Raw genomic sequence first — 20,945 nt, 5'->3', positions numbered from 1 at the left:
AGAAAGAGAAAGAAAGAAAGAAAGAAAGAAAGAAAGAAAGAAAGAAAGAAAGAAAGAAAGAAAGAAAGAAAGAAAGAAAGAAAGAAAGAAACGGAAGGAAGAGAAAGAAAGAGAAAGAAACGGAAGGAAGGAAGGAAGGGAGAGAGGGAGGGAAAGAATGAGAAACCTAGAGAAAATTTTCCAGAGAGATTTGGAAAGAGGGAGTCAGACAAACAGAAACAAAATAAAGAAGGAGAATCGCAGATGGGAGGTCTCAAAGAGAACTGGAAGGAGAAAGTATGTGCGCCGGAGAATGAACCAAAGGGGAAAATTTATATATAGAATCTCCAGAAGAGACCCCCCTCTCCCCCGCCCTTAGAGAAAAATAGCGACAGAGACACACGTTGATCAAAGGAGGCCAGGAGGGCTCCAGAGGCACAGAAAGAGGCTCGGACGAAAACAGAGGAACTCACAGAAACCCAACCAAGAACACTCAAGCCAGTGTCCTGGGACTGCCGCTTCTCCCCTGGCAGAGCCTCAAGGCACTTCCCTGCTGCTGGGGCCTTTTGATTCCCTGGGTGTTGCTTACACCACTCGTTCAGAATTGAGATCCAGTTCTCCCGTTTGTGAAATCACTAGAGAAGCTGAAACTTCTCTCCTCCCATGGCTTCCGCTGATCGCCACCTGATGCTACGCGGCTGCCCGCCCTGCCGGGTCCACCCCACGCCGGTCGGTAGCGTGCGATCCCCTCCACTCTGAGAACCACGCGGTGCGCCAGGAGCGGACTGGGCTCACTGCGGAATCGCGGTTCGGGACCCGCCGGGATCTCTGGGGCCCTCCCCGGATACAGACCGCGGGCTCCCCACGTGCGTGTCACCTTGAAGAGGGCGGCGTCCTCCTCACGGTTGTAGTCCTGCTTGCCCGCGTGCTTCCAGGGGATGCGAAAGATGCTCTTCTCCTCGTTCTCCCACACCAGCCCTGGATACTTGCCACTGTCGATCTGGTCGATCAGCCACTGGCGGAGTTTCCCATTGCCACAGCTCACAGAGCTCATGCCGAACTCTCCGCCTCGGCCTCCACTGCCCTCTAAGTTCATGCTCAGCACACAGACTGCGGCCCTCTCGCGCCTCCGGCACTCGTCTGCCCTGCAGGGGACAGGAGAGCCGCTCTTAAGCCACCATGGTACAGGGCTTGGGGCTTCCAGTCCCAAACCAACTCTGGCAATGACCACGAGGCCCGGAAGTCTCCGAGGCAGCGAGGCGCGCGCTAAGGAGTCATTGTCATCAAAGGTCTCATTGAGAAGACATCTTCTTAGCTGGCCGGGGCTCGTACTCTTGACGTGCATGGTTCTGCCGCCTCCCGAGCGCACCCTCCACAGAGTCTGTCTTCCTACCTCAGTTTCTGGACTCTTGGATTTTGTTACGCGCCTCACAGCTCAGACACAGCTCAGATACACAACTGCCTTTGCGTACACTCCAAAATCCAGCCACTACCATTCTTGGCACTCCGTTTGCATACTCACTCGTAATTCCTGCTCCTCTTTGGCCATCCCCAAGCTATTATCAGTCAATTTTTCCCTTTATTGTTAGTTTTCACTCTTTCCCCCTCCCCAATTTACACTCCCTTGGTGGCCCCCGCGCGCCAATCTTGTACGCGGGCACGACTGCAGTTGGGGTGTTCCAGATACTCAGCACCCAGAAACTCCTCTCCCGGCCTTCTCGCGCACCCACACTCTTTGTCCCAAGAATACTCCTGAGCCCTCGCCACCTATGATCAAGTGAGTGCTAGCAGCAACAAGCGGCAGTGTCCCGGCCCTTGTCGCTGAGCGCAGCATCCAAGTAGCAGGATATTCAGCCGCGCGGAGCTTCAGCCAGACCCTGGAGGCCTGCGAAGGGAAGCGGAGGCGGGGAGGGTGCTAGGAACGGCGAGGGACCGCGGAGGGGTTAAGGCAGCAGAGCGCAGGCCTCAGTGGCCCAAATTTGGAGCTCTTCCTCCTCCACTGCCAGCCAGGGAGCCACGCGCCGGAGGCCGCGGTGAGTTTGGGCCTCTTACGACCCAGCAGCAGAAGGAGCCTCTGGAATAAGGGGATGTCCCCTGCGGGAAAGCCTGCCGCCCAGTGTAGGTCCCTTCCACGGCCCCGTCTCGGCCACTCCAGAGGGCCTGACAGTCTTGTTCTCCCATCTGGTCCAGTGTGTACTCGCCCCGCACCCACAGAGTGGTGGGGACACGGGAGAGGAGAGTGCCCGCAGAGATGCTGGGGCAGTGCCCAGGGGCCCCTCCACAGAGCCCAAACAAAGGCCTCGGGCCCTGAGCAGACAGAGTGGGAGTCGAAGCTCCCTCAAGGGGCGTGCTCCCTGCGGGTTACGAAGTTGGGGTCTCCTGCGCTGCCCTTGAGTTGGTCCCTGGGACCTCTGGTCTTGCGCTCCGGTTTCTGTCGTGCCAACCTCATATCTATACTCCTGCTGGACTACAGGTCTTACCTTGCCTCCGACTGGGAGCTGAGGGCAGCGGTGGATCCCAAGTTCAAGTGGTGAAACTAAGACTCAGAGGTGGGAAAGAGGAACTTTTATAGCGCTTAAAAGCCGCGCTGGAGGCGGAGCCTGAGGCGGGGCGGGGCCTGTTGCGCCCGCGGGGGGCAGGGAGGAGCGCTGAGTGCTGAGTGGAGAGCCCCGCAGGCAAATCCCCGCTCATGAGCTTGGTGGAGCGGGTGTTTGAGGGTCTGCCGCCCCCAGGCTGGGGACTCTGGTTCTCTCTGCCATCTGCCTCGCGCTGCGACAGGCTGGCGTTGCTCGAGTCTGGAACGCATAGCCTCAGAGACCCTCACTCGCGGTAGTTTCCTGCGAAGGGCAAGGCGAGAAATAGGGACCTCGCCTCTGAACCAGGACCTGCGGGAGGCCGGTCGATAACTAGTAACAGCTAAACAACAGCTATGTGGTTAGGGCTGGAAGTGGCGGCCGGGTAGGAGCGGGAATCTGGTGCGAAGGGGACTACGCTTGCAGAGCGTGTAACCAAAGACAAGAATTGTCCATATGGAAGAACTAACCGTGTGTTTGCGGGGGCGGGGGGACATCTTTGGCTGTCCCTCTGCAGTGTTTAGAGAACATCATACCATTAAAAAGAAAAAAGGAAATGGCCCGGATCTCTTGAGTTGTGAACTGTGGTTCAAATACTGTCTACATGTTTGAAATGCTTACATGCTTTTGCACCTACTAAACTGGTGAATTGAGGTGACTCAGAGAGACGATGCGTAGACCCCAAAATTACAATTTTGACATGAAAGATTGGGAGAAGTATCCAAGTGCTAATTGCTTCTGAACTTCAGTTCACCTTAAAATGGCATAGTTTTGACATCGACCTGGTAGAAAGCAACTTACTAGTGGAGTATAAATGTCCAAAATAGGAATATATTTAAGCGGACCAGAAATTTTACTTAATTTTCCAAGATGTCCTTAATATCAAAATTAATTCCCTGAACACCTGCCTACCAAACTTTCACCACAGCATCTTAGATACTCAGCATGTTTATTTACTTAGCAATTTAAGGTAAACCATCAGATCACCGGTTTCTATATGGTTTTAGATCACCATCACCCTGGGTCAACTCACAACTTTTGAAAAGCTTTTGATTTCACTTATTTCTCAGTTTTTCTTTTAATCTCAATGGTAGATCAGTGTCAGCAACCCAAAGAAAAGACTACGTTTGGGCTAGAGCAAAACAGGCAGTGAGACACAGATTAGGTACACTTTTCCTAAAACGAATGGAGTTTCTGAGAAATTAACAGGATGACATTTTTATTCACCCAAGTAAGTTTTCCATTATCAGAGTCTATGTAATAAACAACAGGGTTTTGTTCAAAGAAAATCCTGATCATAATGTGTTTTTCCTTTCTTGTCCTTTCACGGATGCATTCATTTAACAAACTTATTTTGAGCACCTACTCTTTGTCAGGAACTGTAATAGGAACTTGGAATACATCAGAAAACAAAGCGAAGGACACTGCTTTCATGTTGCATTACATTTTAATCAGTGAATTATTTTTTCCCAAAGTGTTCACAAACAACAGACAGGAGATTGCTGAGAACAAAAATGACAAACTATAGCTTTTCACACTTTCGTACACGTGTCCTCTGCACCAGTTTTAGTTACTTTCAACATTTTCCTCACTCATCTACTTTTAGAAGTTCAAAACAACAGTCATTGTATGAAACTTACTGAGACTTTACCAGTCTACTTGTTTTTAAAATGTGACTGCTAATCTTCAACGCCATCTTCTGGTTTACTCATTTGTCATACTGATCTACTAGAAATGATTTTTTTTTTTTTAATGATGAATTGAGTACAAAAAAGTAATATATTTTAATCACTAAAACTCTTGACTTCCTCATTACCCTTGGGGAAGGGGAGGAAGTGAATAGGTAAGAGCTGCTAATTGATCACCAAAGACTTTTATGTCTTAGAGTTGAAACAAAAATGATGAGTTTTTAAAGTTGAACCTGCCCCCACACATTTGAGAAAATCAAAGTTTTTCTCAGTAAAAGACTAGACATTTATCTTCAAATGTCACAACCTGTTAAAAGTGAAAACAATAGGAAGTTGGTTAATTGAATATTTATCCAAAACAAAGGCTAATCATCATATTCAGTGAGGAGATTATTTATTTAAGTGAATTGTCTAGATGTTGAAGTACTGCTTGCTGTAGATGGAGCCCATTCTGAGTGGGGCATTTCAATTTTCAAATCACATTTATCATAGAGACTTCAATATTTTTAAATCAAATCCTTCAAAATTATACATTTGAATGCAAGAAAAACGTTTGAGAGAAACCCATAGTAGACACACACACAAATAAATTATAAAAACCTTGTTTTGGATAATACTATTTTTTCACTAATTTGTTATTTAAAAGGAGGGGCTACAAATAGTTAAAACCAATGCAATTGTATGTTCAAAAAGGTTTAAAGGATAATTTTTTAATTACTTGTACAAAATTAGGAAAACACTAAAAATGTTTTTTGTTATGATGCAGTTCATATAGGATAAATATCTTCTCTCATGCTCTTTGGCTATAAATATATGCAATGCTAGTTATTACCATTGATCATGGCACCTCATATGACAGCATTATTACACTTCTCTTGTATTATATTATTATATAAATAGTAATATGTATTATGTAATAAGTACACTATATACTATAGTAGCATAGTAACATAGTGTTAGTATAGTAGAATACTAATATACTATAGTAATATATGCTATATATGATATTACTATACAATATTATAGTAAGGTATTATAGTATTATTATTATGTGGTATTATTGATAATTAAATGCTTGGGTATGAGGACCAGCTAGACCTGGTTCAAATCTGTGAGGTCTTGGATGAATGGTTTAACCAAAGTTTTACTTTCCCATGTACAATGAGGGTAGTGACTTTTTGCTGCCTAGTATGTTGTGATAATGAAATGATGCTTAGCACAATGCCTGGCATGCCCTAAGTGTTCAGCAAATCAAGATTATTATTATTACATTGTGCTTCAACATTTAGAGAAGTTTCATAGACTTTATCTCATTTGATCTCCCAACCAAATCTGCCTGGTGGCAAGGCAGGCTATATTCAGATGCACTGTACAGGTAAGGAAAGATATTTGAAGAGGTCAACTGAGGTCCAAATGTCTTAACCAATCACACTTTCTGACCAACTGTTCTTCCTTCCAGTCTACAGGTATTTGGCTACCTGTTGCATTCATATTTCAGAATAAGTCTTTGAGTACAGGTCTGTCAGTCTAGAGGTGGCACTTTAATTGTAGTCTGGCATTCATTGGTTACGTCAACCTGGGTAAAATGTGGTCTTCCTGACCTCATTTTTCTTGTCTGTGAAGTGAAGGTTGGCAGCAGATAACCACTGAACCTTCTTCCAACCCTTCTTCTTTCTGCTTTAACTTAGAACAATTAATGGCAGCCCAGTGGCCTTTTTGGTTATGGTAAATTCAAAGTAAGAAAAGCTGCATTTTTTTTTTAAAGCCACTAAACTAACCACTGGTCTTCACTTTTTTCTTCTTCATGAAGCTATATGCACTTTGAGGGAACTAGAGGAAATGGGTGCTGCTTTTCAGCCACTACACTCGAATATTTAATTCTTTGGAAAAAAAAAAATCTAACCTTATAAGCTACTTATACAGGAGAGGAGTTAAAATGGAATGCTCTGGAAATGGAATCATAAGTTAAATGTTGTCACTGCATACCCAGTTTAAAGAAATTGAGTTGAACTTTCTTTGGTAATAAAGTGATAAATTCTTTGGTAATAGTAATAGAGCAAACAAACCTGGATTTTTTTTTTTCTTACAGAGCTGCATACACTTTCCTACTTTAATTTACAAAGTGTTCTGAGTTTCTTCGATGAAAGAATTTTGCATTAAACATTCCCAGAACACAGGTTGTTCAGGACTAGTTTGTGAACTCTTTTCAAGGTGCAGAGCTAATATGCATGGCTTTTCCCTAAGCACAATGTATACCCACTTTCAGGCTTATAGAAAACTGGGCTTGTCATTTTAATCAATTATGTAATAAAATGTCACAAAGTCAAAGACACTAAGGCAACATTGTCTCTTTTCCCTTTATTTACAAACCGACTGTTTACTTTTGTCTCCTCTTCTTGCCAGTATTCTAAGAAGTCTTCTTGTAACATATTCTTTCTCTCTGACTTGTTATACTCTCTACATAAGTAGTGATGTGACTTTTATCAAGGGACCATTTGATACTGCCAACTCCCTTTGCCAAGCCGACAAAAATGCAAATGGTTTGCAGAAGGTTTGGGCAATTTTCTGAAAATTGAAGCAATAGCTGAAAAGCAAATAGCTTTGTCTAAATCTCCCATTTGTAGCAGTTCATGATGCTGGGTTATTCTAAAGTTCATCAACTGTCCTTTTAGCTGAACATTGTAAAACAACACACATTCTCTTGTCACATGTGAAGTGTTACTTCTGAGACTCCAGGGCACTCTGGGTGATAGACTGTATCTTCAGGAAAGGTTAGATTATGCTGTGGTAATAAGTACCCAAATCTCAGGGGCTTGCAACCACACAGAGCTACTTCTTGTTCGCAGGAGTTATTCACTGCTGTTCATCACCACTCTAAGAATGCAGGCTGGCAAAGCAGAAACTATCTAGAACATTCTTGGTCACATGGCATCATCATGACTCATGTTCTTCTGATACAAGGTAAGCACTGTACTGAAAGAAGAATTGCCTGGCCATGGTATGGGTAAGGTAGGAGAGAAAAGAAAGGCCAGGAGCTCTAGGCGACTCAGGTAAGAGGCAAGGAGCTCTTTTATAGGAGAGAGGTGGATGGAGGAGTAATTAGAGTAGGGAAGGAAGATTACACAGGGGAAGGGTGAATATAGTGCAATGAGGTAGTAGTTGAAGATCACTGGAGAATTTCCAGACTCAGAAGTTGGGGAAATGGTATGATCAAGAACCTAAATGAAGAAGTCTGGAGAAGGAACAAGTTTATGCAATACTAGACGGGATATGTGGGATGGCATTTCAATATCCAGGTTGATATCAGTAGGTGCTGTGGTTCCTTTGGGGCACTGTCCCTTTGATCACTTGCATTTGGAAACACAGAATAAAAGTGCTGAGTGCCTCAAAGCAATGAGCTCTAAAAATAAACATGTCTTGCCTCTAAGGGCATGCTTTTGAGTACAAGAATACAATGTGATGTACATTCTTGTACAATGAAAAGTCTTCTTCAGACTTTAACTGGGGGACAGTAGCAGACCTTGAAATGGAGGTTAGCTTGTGGAATGTTTATTAGGGAGTGCTCTTGGGTCAAATACCTATGGAGTGAGGGAAAGGAAGCAGGATTGGGCAAGATGAGAAGCTAAGATGCAATACTCTACCAGGAAGGCCTCAGTCAGTGCTGCACAGAATCCTGGAGCTAGGAAGAGTCTGCTCCAAGTTGGGGTAAAGGGATAGGGCCATCAGTCAGGAGTACAGGCTGCCTTTGGAAGGAGGCATGGATTGACAAAGTAGTTTTCTTCAGCTGGAGCAACCTCTAAACAGGGCTGCCTGCTGAGAAAAATCTTCCAGAAACAGCCCAATAGTCAGGGGAGTGACTCTCATTCTCGAGTGGGGATCTGAGCAATGCATGACGACATCAACCCAAGTCTACTCCTTGCTATACTTTGATCCACTTCCTCTTATAGGTCCTTGGAGCAGCTCCTTCAGGCTTCCAATGTTTCCCTTCCTAGAGTAGGATCATCAGGTTTAGCAAACAAAAATGTAGAACTCCCAGTTAAATTTGAATTTCAGATAAACAATGAGTATTTTTCTTTAGTATGGATATGTTCTATGCAATATTACTAATATGCTTATAATAATAATTAATAATAATAATAATAATAATAATAATAATAATAAAGCTTTGTTGTTTATCCAGAATTCAATTTTAAGTAGGCATCCTATATTTTATCCTGCAGAAAACTTAGAAAAAAAGGTTAGTGGGGCAAATTATAGCCTCATCACTGTGCTGGTCTTGGGGCCCCAATTGAAATTGATTAAGTGTATCTTTTCCTTTATTGTTTTCAGATCCCTTTACCCCTAGCCAAGCAACTCTGCTAGGCCAGTGGTTTACAAAGTGGCAGGACCTCAAACTTCCTCCTTGAGGGCTTTGAACTCCTGGTCATCATGCCCTTACTGGCCCAGGGTGCTGCACTTCCAATTACTATTTGCCACCAAAACTGCACAAGAGTACACAAGAGGGGCCCAAATGAGTCACTCAGTCCTCCACTTATGTATACAGCAGTCCACATCTTCTGATGAGAGGGGTCAAGATGATGACTTCTCATCTGCTAATTCCTGCCCAAGGAGCTTCCCAGATGGCTCCGTACCTTAGACCTCAGTGGGACTGTCACTATGTCTTCTAGAAGAGAGTGACCCTTTTAGAACCAGGACTTCTAACCTTGTAGGACCCAAGTTTGCAGAGATGAGAAGCACACATTTACCAAGTGGTCTCTGGGAGTGATGACAGTAGGGCTGCCTCTAATTCTATTGCTTGGCTCCCTGCCCTGTATGTTTCCAGCATCTCCTGGGGCCTTGCTGGCTATTCAATCCTGTCTCTCTTATCTGCAGGTCATCCCCAACCTGCTGATGTGACACTTTTAGAACCTAGACCCAGAGGTGCCCTGGATCTTGCTGGTACCTGCAGTTAAATATTGTGGGTCCTTCAGGGCACTGTCCCTTTGTTGCCTTCATGTACCCAGCACACCAACAGCCAGGCTATCTATCTAGTAACTTGACTCTGGTTATTGGCCTAGTGACCACCCAGAAGGAGTGATGGGGCAGAGCCTGAAGGGCACATGTTATCCTGCAGAAGAGAATCCTCTGCATCTTTTCTGTATAAGGAGAGCACTAGCCCTCCATAAGAGAGAGGGCTACTTCTGCCAGCTCCAAGAATTCAGGAAAATCTGGCCACTCAAACCTTTCTGTAGCATGTTCAGCAGTCAGGGAATAAATTTTCCTTTCCTCAGTGTGATCTGGGCTGTGCCTCAGCTTGGGCCACAGGGATTGAGTGTAGTGTACTCTCCTCTGGACCTCAGTTTTCACTCACTTGTTCCTTTTAAATGTGATGTGTGAGGCCAGTTCCCCTCAGTCTGATGCAGGGGATGGCCACATTAGAGGTCATTGCACCTCTAAGTGAGATAACGAGTTGGTGGGAGTTTAGGGCCAGAGAAGACCACAAGCATCACTTACAGCACTGTAGCACTGTTGGAAATTTGCAAGAGGGTTTAATAGGAGAAGTGATATTTGAACAGAACTTTGATGGGAGAGCTGGACTTTTCCAGGCAGGACAGGGTGTAGGAACATTTCAAGTAGGGGAACCATGAGCAATAAATGACAAACAGGCCAAGGAACCCACGGTCTGGTGTGGGAACTGGGAGTAGGTTGGCATGAACTGCAGTGCCCAAAGTGGGTAGAGGAAGAGCTGGTGGAGAAGAGTTCCTCTGGCCACCTGAGGAGGACTTGAAGAGGTATTTTAGAGTGGAAATTGTTGATTCCTCTTTTGCTCCACATTTTATATGTTATAACAGCCTTTTATACACAGAAGTTTAAATGCTTTACACATATTAACTGATTTTAGCAAGAGAGTCACCAAGTTTAAGTAAGATATTAGGAAATTCAAAGAACTCCTCTTTCAATTCCCGTCCATATATGTTTAGCTTTAAAAATCTGAACATATTTTATTTTCAATATTTTAAGACCGTTATTTATGAATGAAGTTGATTTGTCCTGTTTCAAAAGTATGAGAGGGCTACCAAGGCCAAGTCAGAAGTTTGATGTGGAATTCCTGCTTTGAATTCCTAAACTAGAAAAAAGATTGGCCTTTTAAGGGCCTTTTGATTTGGTCTGAAGGTTCCCTAAAGGAAGTGTGGCATGACACACGCCCACGAATCCACCAAGTCATCTAAGCCCAGATATTTTTCTTGGGACACAGAGGGTAAAATGAGGCCTCCCCCATCTGGTTTGGAAGCGGGGACTGTGCCCCAGACATGTTCTGAATGCAGATAAGAATTTGTGCCTTTTCTGAACTCATGAGCATAGCATGAGTTCTTCCCACTCAACGCTTGTCCACTAGTGGCAGCCAGCTGGCAACATTGAGCCTTGTTTCTGATACTTCAAAAAAGCTTTATGACACATTTGAAGATGGTTTTCTGAATCATATTTTATTTTAACTTAGTGGAGAAGTGGAGCAGCCATTATGATTCCAGTCTAGAGATGAACTCTTGATATTGAGGAGTTATTGGAGTTGCCTGATGTCAACAGAATGAGCTGGGCACTGAAGGCAGCCCTCAGCCACATGCCTTGCTGATGCCTTCAGCCCTCTGGCCTCTGACTTTTCACCTACCCTTTCTGTGTGTTCTCACTAAGGACTGTCACCTCTTCCACCTCCACTTGCTCCCTTCCCCTCACTCAGAGTGGTCTTGAGGAAGTAAAGCCACGCAGACTTGGTCTAGCTTATATTGGTGTCGTCCAGCTTCAGACTGTAGGCTGGGCTTGTGCTCCGTCAGTGTTTTCTCCCTAACTCACTCCTCACAGTTCACAATACCACCGGGTTTTGCCCCACTTGCTTCTCACCCCCACCTCCCTTCATTATGGAGAAGATGAGGCATGAGATGAGACTGTCTGAGAATCTTCCTTTCCAGCCTCTCCTCCTATCTTAGAGGAGGTTTCTCTCTCCACTTGCAACTTCCTAATATGGCTGAATGAGTGAATAAGGGAATAACTGGAGGCACCAGCACCATGCATGTCCTGTCTCTTCAGCACCCATTGTGGTCAGGCCCACATGCTCAGTATGATTCGTGTTTTAGACTTTGGCTAGCCATTTCATCTCAAACCTTCAAAGCTCTGAAAGGGCGCATATGAGACAAACGAAGATACTCATGGCCCTGTGGAAATGAGCATTCATTGTGCTGGTGGTATTCAATTGAGGGGGACAGTCTGGACATTGCATAAGAATTTTTGGCATTCTTGAAAGGCATATGTTGTTATAAGTTGTTTTTCACTAGACTTGTTGGACAGCACCCGATAAGGGTACTTTAAGTCAACAGTAGAGGGTGTTAAGAGGATGATTCTGTTCGGAAATGTCTAAGACCTTCATTCAGCAAGATGTGAGTGCTCCTCTCTGCTGATCTCTGCTTTAGCTCTTTAGCTGTCCTTCTCTTCTTTCACCCCTGCTGGGCCCTTTGTGTGTGGGTGGGGGGGTGGGGGTGGGGGGTGGCAACTCCCCATTACCCCCAAGGACCTCTTCTGGGAAGGGCAATTCAGGCTGTCATCATACTCTTTCAGCAGATCCTGGGCACCAATCTCACAGAAGGCTCTCTCTCAGCAATTCTTGAACTAACCTGTGTTCTTCATCCACTTTAAACCAAAATTTCTGTTTTGAAACTCCCTTAAGAATTCCTTTTATTTTCTAAACATTGTGCCTTTTCTTTCAACGTTTTGCAAATATCATCATTCAAAGCCAGCAGGCAGTGAACAAATCCATGGATTTGTCTGTTTGTTTTTGCTCACTGAATTAGGTTCTCTTTTTTTGATTTGGTATTGTCTGTCAACTGTAAAAAGGAACCAACTTACATAGAAATAAGTCCTCAGAGGGGCTATGTTGTAAACATTTTAATTAAGCTTCCTTGGCAGACATTTTACCTTGAACAACCAGTGTGTTGTTATAGTCCCTGACAATGGAGTCACAGTTCATAAATAAATTCTTACAGGTTGCACTTGGGCACATTTATCCTGGGTTAACAATATGGAACTTTTGAGAGGCATAAAGTGTTGCATTTTGCCAATTTGTGATTTATATAAACTTTTTGTTTTATAAATTAATATGCTGTCCCTTTTTTGGGTACATTTTACTATTTCTTGGCTTCTTTTTGTGGTGTCCGTAACAACTCCCCCTCCTCCAATACATTGTCTGCCTCCATCTTTATAAATTAGAAATCAATTTTCCTCTTTTTTTCCTCATGGAATCTTCCTAATTCCTTCAGTGTTTCTTCCTTTTGAAAATTCAGTTCAAGGTCTACCAGCAAAGTTAAGTTCCAGGATGTGTTCATTTTGATTCTGCATTAAAACACTCACTGTTTAGCAGGCACTGTTTTTTGCATTAGCCTATTGAATAATTTTCCAAAAGAGTTTATTCTTGAAATATTGAATTATCCTACCCAGATCTTGGTAATTTTGGCTCTCTCTTTGTCATGGGTTTTGTAGACACAAGGTTCCCTAGTCTTTTGTGATGAGGTTTCATGAAGTTTGCAAAGTCCTGCTCCCACTCCAACTTTTTAGCTCTTTCTGAGAGAAATTTCTGTTTACTTTTCTATCTGTCTGATTAAGGCAGATGTCTCAAAGTGCAACAGTATAACTACAGGAGGCACTTACTTTTCCAGGGGCTGCAAAACCAGTGGAGCACCAGGTCTCTTACATATAAGCAGGTGTCTACCTTATGTGATTTTGGGGCAATGAGAGTCCTGTGCACCCACTGCACTATCCCTTCCCTCTTTAAGGTGTCATAGGCTGTCCTCCTCATGTGGCAGTGAACATTCACTGTGTTTTTCCAAGTCCCCTCTTCTGGGGAGGCAGGGCTTTCTAAAGCAGAGTTTGAATTTGACAACAATCACAAGGCATTTCTCTTGCAGCAGCTTCAAGCTGGAATTACATCTTGAGTCTCAACAAAGCATGATTTTCTCCTGAGATTGAGATTCTGTGGTTTATTTCAGATAAGTAACTTTTGTGAGACACAGCATAAGGCACCACGGAAGACACAGGATGGCTACAACATTACGAAGTGGTGTCCACTACAAAGGGACACCACAACTATAGGCCTGGACTGTATACACATCACTCACCCATGGGAGGAAACACAAAGAAGACAAAATGCAAAAGGGGAGGTACAATTGAGGGAACTAGAGAGAGCATTATAAAGATGGCATTTGACCTAAACCTTGAAGTCACAAGATTTCAATTTCTAGGCTAAGACCAAAATGGCCAAAGTCTTGAAATGTGACAGTGGGATATTGGTAAGAAAGTGTAGCCTGGCGTGAAGGTGGGGAGTCAGGGTAAAGGGGCTAGAAAAGAGGCTTGAAGCCCACCAGGGAGACCATGGAGAGCCTTGAAACCAACAAAGGTACTTGTATTTTATTGATGGGACACTGGTTATTTAACACCTCTGTGATCCCAGAGATCCAAAATCAGTTGGTGGGTCAAGGAGTCTGCATTTCCATCAGATAGTGAGAAAATTTTGATTCAAAGGACCACATACTTTGAACAACACAGATGGGATAAAGGCAGGCAGTGGGGAGGGACATGAACAGTTTTGGAGTAGGAAGTGACACAACCCAACTCAAATTTTCAGAAGGCAACTTTGCAGTAAGTGCAACGTGAATTGGAGGTGCAAGAGAATGGAGGTGGAAGGACAAGGTGCTTTCGGTGTGGCAAGGGCGGGGGCCACCTAGCGTGCTGAGAGCCAGGGACAAGACATGATGACAGAGGAATGATGTTTAAGATGGATGGTGGTAAATCTGACTTGGAAACTTGAGTTTGAGGTGCCAGAGGGACATTTGGTCTGATTGTCCTGTAAAAAGCACTTGGAATTTACATTGGAAACAACTTAGGTAGGGGAACAGGCTGGGTGTGCACATGTAAGATCCATTGGCAGACACAGAGGTAGCAGAAGATTCGTTAACTATCTTAGACACAGTGAATATTGTGGTTAACAGAGGCTTCTCTATTTGCCAGCCCCAAACTTGCAAAGTTGGGGGCAGGGGGAGGTCAGGAGGAACTAGGTTTCCTCTGACCATGGATGCTGATCACTTCCCTCCAAAAGGTTTCTTTCAGCATGGCTTTGGAGTGGCCCTGAGTGAGAAGGACCCAAAGTAACTTCCTTTAAGGCCTGCTGCAGGTTCCTTTGCCTTGTAAAGGAATGTGGCCCTACACCATGCCTGTCAGAGCTCATCAGAGCAGACTAGCACTGAGAGCAGCCAGTGTGCAGGAGCAAGTGTGCAAAGGAGGGAAGAAATATTGGGAAGCTTCCTATGAATATGCCAACCTTTTGGAGGATTATTCTCTCAAACTGTTTTTGAAACATGAAGCTCTTCTCCACACTGGAGGAGGGAAGTCATTGGGCCATGCATTCAGTCAGCTGAGGTGGACTGTGAGGGAAGATAGCAATATCCACAAAAATGCCACTTTGGATCAGTGTTCGGTGGTAAGCTGCAGAGGGGCCAACTTAACATCTGGCTCGTGGCTTGCTAAGTGGGTCTTTCTTGACTGATTCCTTATTTTTTACTATAACCCAGTGGAGTAGTGAAGCAGGCATTATGATTTTATTTTAGAGATGAACATATTGAAATTGAGGGGTTTCTTAGAGGTATCTGATATCTACAGAACAAGCTGGGCAGTGAGAACAGCCCTCAGCCACAGACTATATTATAAAATGAGCTCAATATGATCAATATTGAAAAAACATGTTCAGCCTCATAAATAACCGCTCTATCTGGAAGGCTCTTTGCCTTCCATGCTTGCTCCCTGCTTTCTTTTAGGCCTTTACTCAAAGACCACCATTCAGGGGAACCCTCCTTGCCTCAGACACTCACACATTTACATTTGTCTTAATCTTCCACATAGCACTTCTTAGCTCTTCATAGTCTACTTCTGTTGTACTTTTTGACATTGTTGATGGCTCATTTCTGCTCACGAAAGCGTGAGCCCCATGAGAGCAGGGGCTTTGATGCTCTTGCTTACTGCATCGCCAATACCTAGAATCGCATCTGCACATATTAGATGCTCAATAAATATTTTTCGAATAAATGAATAAATGAGTGAATGAACATTAAAAAGAGAAAGCAAATTCACACCCATTTAAATGAGACCACATGAGACAACCGTGTGGGTGAAATGAACATATTCCTTCTAGAAAGCAGTTAGACACTCTTCTTCAAAATGTTAATCTCAGCATTTGTTATTGTAAAACTCGCAATTAATTTAAATATTTGATCTTTGAGGAATAATTAAATAACATCAATACATTCACACAGTTGGAAAATTATATTTATGGAAATTTTTGTTAATTGGGGGAAAATGCTTATGACATGAATTTAAGGGAAAAGATCAGGATGCAAAACTGCATGCATGATATGATCTTAACTAAGTAAAGCATGCAAGAGTTAGGGAAAACCCCAGTGATTGTGGTGAGGTCACACATTATTTATAAAAATGTTCTTATCTTCATTTGCTTTCTGCAGTTTATACTTTTTTAAGGATAAAATAATAATCAAACCATAAAAATATTTTCTTAACAGAAAATTAGCACACATTAAGATTGACTCATGTTGATTTATGTCAACTACTACGACAATATCTCCTTACCTTCACTTTTACTCAATCTCTTTTTCTATACAAGCCCTCCATTCTCTTCCTTCTTACTTTAAAATCTATTCTTTAAATATGTCTTTAATGCAAGTTCTCATGTTTTCACATAGTGTCTTTTTCTGGATTGCTTGAAATCTGAAGCTCTTGGCAGGGAAACACAGAACTCCATTGTTAAAAGTCAAAGATGATATTCTGGGCTAGGTATTTCAGGGAAATACAAAGATATACTAGAGCATGGTTCCTGCCTTCAATAAATTTTCAGTTGAGTGGCTCTAGTTTTCTGGTCTTTCCCTTAGAGGAACTACTTTTATTAAAACCACCAAAGACATTCTTCTGGCAAAAATCCAATGGCCTCATTCCTTTTCAGAGCCTCTGGGCCTCTCAGCTCTTCTCCTGAGGCTGAGCAGCTCCCTTCTCCATGACATCCTTCCTTGTGTAGTCTTCAGAGACATTCTGTACACTTAATCATAGCTTTCATGATCTGCTGTACATCTAACTAAACTCTTTCCTTCATCTCAGAATGCCCAGGCCTTACAATGCTTTTGAATCAACCCTGATTATCTGACCAAATACTTCAGAGATATTTATCTTCATGACACCAATTAGCTCATAACCTTGGGTCTAGTGGCCTATGTTGCTTTCTTCAACCAAAAACAAAACAAAACAAACAAACAAACAAACAAAAAACTAACCTCATTACTGCCTCTCACCTGTACCATATATACCTCCATCTCCTAATAATTCAAATCCTCTGTCTTTATCAGAAAAAAAAGGCACTTCTCTCTCCGTCACAACGTACTCTCTTTGCAGCCCTAATTCAACTATCTGACCACAGCTTTCAACTTCCTCTTTTTGGACTGATCTTCTCTGTCCCACTCACCTTTAATGGGCTGTCCCTTTTATTAGCATAAGGTTATATCTCAGAATCTGTGTAATATCTATGGGCGTGGTTTCAAATATAAAGAAATTATTTATTTTGAAATCACTTTATTGAGGTATTGTGACTGACATGTAAAAAATGGTACATATTTAACATGCATGACTTGAGTTTGGAAATAAGTACACATCTTCAAAACTATCACCATTATCAGGGCTGTAAACATATCTATCACCTCCCCAAATCCCTTCTTATCTCTTTTATTATTTTTTGTAGCAAAGACACTTAACATAAGATCTAGCCTTTTAGCAAAATTTAAGTATGCAATACAGTATTGTTAGCTATAGGCACTATGTTGTATAGTGGATCTCCAGAACTTATTCATCCTGCATAACTAAAATTTTGTTCCCTTTGACCATCACTTCCCTCTTTCTTTCTACCTCTCAACCCCTGGCAATCACCATTCTACTCTCTGCTTTGATGAGTTTGACTATTTTAGATTCTACATATAAATAAGATCCTGCAGTATTTTTCTTTCTGTATCTGGCTTATTTCACTTATCATAATGTCCCCCAGGTCCAGCCATGCTGTCACAAATGGCAGAATTTCATTATTTTTTTTGAGGCTGAATAATATTGCATTGTATGTATATACCACATTTTCTTTATCTAAAATCATAGGCATAATTTTAGTCTTTAATTTGTGTATTTCTCTTGTAATAGCCTATTTCCCCCTAATAAGTTCTAAGGGCAAAGAACACATTTTTAATTTCTTTATTACTTTTCACAGGACTTAAATTAATGCTCTGTACAAAGATAGGCAAAATAAAGTTGAATATTATGGCAATTTTTCAAATAAGGCTAATTTTTTTAACCTGCTATTGAAAAAAAAATTAAAAATTTGAGTTTGCATCATTCTAACACATCTACATTGGCCAAATTCGGATGCTTATTTTCTCATACTTCATTTTATCGCTACTGAGACCTCAGAGACACATTTTACTTGACTCTCAAGCTTTCCAGATGATACACAACTTCTGCCAGGGTTTAAGAGCATCTCTTTATCCCAATCTTGTCTTTTTGTTTTTTAGGAAAGTAGATCACTAGAATTTTTTTATTTTTATTTTTTGATGGTTCCTCAGTCTTTCCTTGTCTTTCATGCCCTTGACAATTTTAATAGTTGCTTTGTAGAATGTCTCAAAATTCAGATTTGTCTAATATTTCCTCATTATTGATTACATTTAAGTGATGCATTTTTAGCAGGAATTCCACAGAAATGATACTGTATCCTCTCCTTTGATAGGTCTTCTTCCTGGTGATGTTACCTTAATTACTTGGTTAAGGTGGCTGCAGAGTTTCTCCACTATAAAGTTATTATTTTTCTCTTTCTAATTGAACATTCTCTTGGGGGAAGATAAATTGGGACTATGAAAATATCGTGTTTCTTCTCAAAGCTTAGCCCAGTAATTTTTGTATCCAACACGGATCTTGCCTATAATCAATAGATTATTACTGTACTGTTTGCCTACTGGTGATTTTGTGTTTTATTTATTCTTTCTACCTTTGTTAACTTAAATTATTCTGTAAGGAAGAGCTGCCCATCTCTGCCATTTATTTATTTAATTGTTTATTTACATCACTATGAACTCATGGATATTTATTTTATTCTGTAGATTAGAATCCAATACTTCTAATTTCTGGATTAGAATCCATTAATTTTGTTGATCAAAAAATTATTCCAGTTATAGACATTGGGAGCTCCTTCATGTTGGCTCTGTGTCCTCTTGGTGTGTTCCTTTCTTTTTCAAACACTTTCCTATTCTCTGGCCCCACAAGTCTCAAGCTCACCTTGTATTTTTCCTGCTTCAACCCTGAAAGCAACTGCTTCTCCGTGAAATCCAACCCCACATTTTTGAATCTCTGTCTCACAATCACAATTGCATTTCAATCACCACCTTCCGGTGGAGATGTTGACCCCAGGAGAGCAGAGACCTTGCATATCTAGTCATTACTATTTGCACAGCACCCAAAATAGCACCTGACACAGCTTAAGAGCTTGCCAGGTGTTCTTAGAGGAACAAGCAGAGATCACTCACTCCTTTCTCCTTTGGTGACTTCTTTTTTGCATTGAAGCAATTCCAGCTTCTGCCAGTCTGGGGAGGCTGAAACTGGGAAGGTGAGAATGGGTGCTTGTTCTTGTAGAAAGTGCACAGGAGAGAGTGCAGGATGCATCAAGGAACTGAAAGAAGAGTACAGGCTGAATGCTGGTGGGGCACATGGCTGGAGGAAGGCTAAGTGAGCCCAGACAGTGCCAAGGTATTGCAAGTCAGGTTAAGGAACTCAGACATTATTTTAAGGGTAATTGAAGACATCGGTGGTTTTAAACAGAGCTGTTTTTTAGGAATACATCACATCACATCAAGGCCAGTGTGATTGAGCATTAGAGATATTCAGAGCATTGGAGATATTCAATAAAGGGTGGCTGCTGCTGCCACCATGCTGTCACCTCTGTTGCTACTGCTGCTACTACTACCACTGCTACTACTACTGCTAAAGCTACTCCTCTTCCTCCTCCTCCTCTTACTCCTATTGTTGCTGCTACTACCACTCCCACTGCTCCTACTGTTACTATTATTGCCACCTCTGTTACAACTGCTACCACTGCTACTACTGTCATTGCTAATATTACTACTGCCACTGCTATTATTACTACTGCAACTTTTACTATTACTATTGTAACTGCTTCTATTGCTTCTACTACTATCACGTCTACTTCTACTACTGCTACAGCTACAGTTACTTCTAGTAGCATTGCTACTACTGCCACTGTTACTATTGCTTCAATCACTTCTACTTCTACTACTGCTATCATTGCTACTACTATTGCTGCTACTACTGATACGATTACTGTTGCTATTGCTACCTCTACTACTACTGCTACTGTGACTAGTATTAGTTCTATATCTTCATCCCTATTTGGGAAGCTATAGCCAAAGTTCTCTTTTTAGTGAACACTTTGCATTTCTGAAGGCCCCCAAATTGGATACTAGACACTCCATAACTCACTCTGTTAATTTATAGGAAAGTTGTTCAGACTTAATGGGGTGTATTGTGTAGGAGCTGAAGAGTTTGTCTGAGGTCATCTGAGACAAGAAAGAGCTCCATTCTGGAGAAGACAGGCCTAGACCTGCAGCTGGCCATGAGGTCATGGACTCCATCTGAATGTTTATTACATGCCACCATGTCAGTCTTTGGTTCATGTAAAGGTGATTTCAATCTAAATACCTTTGTTTCTTCAATAACCCTACATCAAGTACCCACCATCTGTCAAGCACTAGTCTAGGGGCTGAGATACAGAAGTACATGGTATTTACATTCTTAATGAGCAGAGCATAAAACAAAACAATGCATCAGAATGTCTGTTTCTATTTGTTTTCTTCTAAAATTAAAAAAATAAGCTGATCTCAGCCTAGAGAGTGACAATGGCCCCTCTTTCACCATCCAGAAGGCCATCACATTCCATGATTCATGAAGAAGGGTCATAATGGTGACCGCCACAGCGTGCTGTAGGAGCCTCCTTAAGTGAATTTAGTGTTAAGAAGACAACCCCAAAAAATTATTGGTAAAGAAAGTGTGGATGAAAGATAGTAACAAAGAGCAAGCAAAAAGAAAATGTTCAAGCTCGTTCTCCTCTTCTAAATACAAGCACTTTGTCAGCTGACTTTCCAGATTAAAAACATGCAGTACTGCTAATCTGACAGATCTGAAAAGAAATCAGCCCCCTAAATTTGAGATTCTCATACTGACTATTTGGAATATAGATGTTATATACTGAATGTTTACTTCCTTACAAAATTCATATGTTGAAATCCTAAAGCCCAATTTGATGGCATTAGGAAGTGGGGCCTTTGGAAGGTGATTAGGTCGTGAGGGAAGAGTCCTCATGAATGGGATTAGTTCTCTTATGAAACAGATCCCAGGGAGCTCTCTCGCCCTTCCACCAGGTGAGGTTGCAAAGAAAATAATAGCTGTTTATGAACCAAAAGAGGATCCTTATCAGACACCTAACCTGCTGGTGCCTTGATCATGGACTTCCAGCCTTCAGAACTGTAAGAAATAAATGTTTGTTGTTTAAGATATACAGTTAGTCATAGTTTGTTACAGTAGC

General features: G+C 42.2%; 1 protein-coding gene across 2 annotated transcripts in view; it reads right to left on the bottom strand.

Moving 5' to 3' along the window:
• Nucleotides 1-2,515, bottom strand: part of IRF4 (interferon regulatory factor 4) — a 16,518-nt gene extending 14,003 nt beyond the window's left edge. For both annotated transcript variants that reach the window (XM_011383238.2, XM_023524917.1), the window contains exons 1-2: nt 2,460-2,515; nt 857-1,124 (exon numbers count right to left, since the gene is read on the bottom strand). In XM_011383238.2, coding sequence (XP_011381540.1) covers nt 857-1,075 — 219 coding nt within the window. In that variant the 5' untranslated portion in view covers nt 1,076-1,124; nt 2,460-2,515. The remainder of the gene's footprint in view (nt 1-856; nt 1,125-2,459) is intronic.
• Nucleotides 2,516-20,945: the final 18,430 nt, after the last annotated feature.

The sequence above is a fragment of the Pteropus vampyrus genome, unplaced genomic scaffold (assembly GCF_000151845.1).
Source record: "Pteropus vampyrus isolate Shadow unplaced genomic scaffold, Pvam_2.0 Scaffold509, whole genome shotgun sequence".
Classification (NCBI taxonomy): Eukaryota; Metazoa; Chordata; class Mammalia; order Chiroptera; family Pteropodidae; genus Pteropus; species Pteropus vampyrus.
The sequence above is the reverse complement of the archived record's forward strand: the minus strand, read 5'-3'. Positions and strand labels throughout refer to the sequence as shown.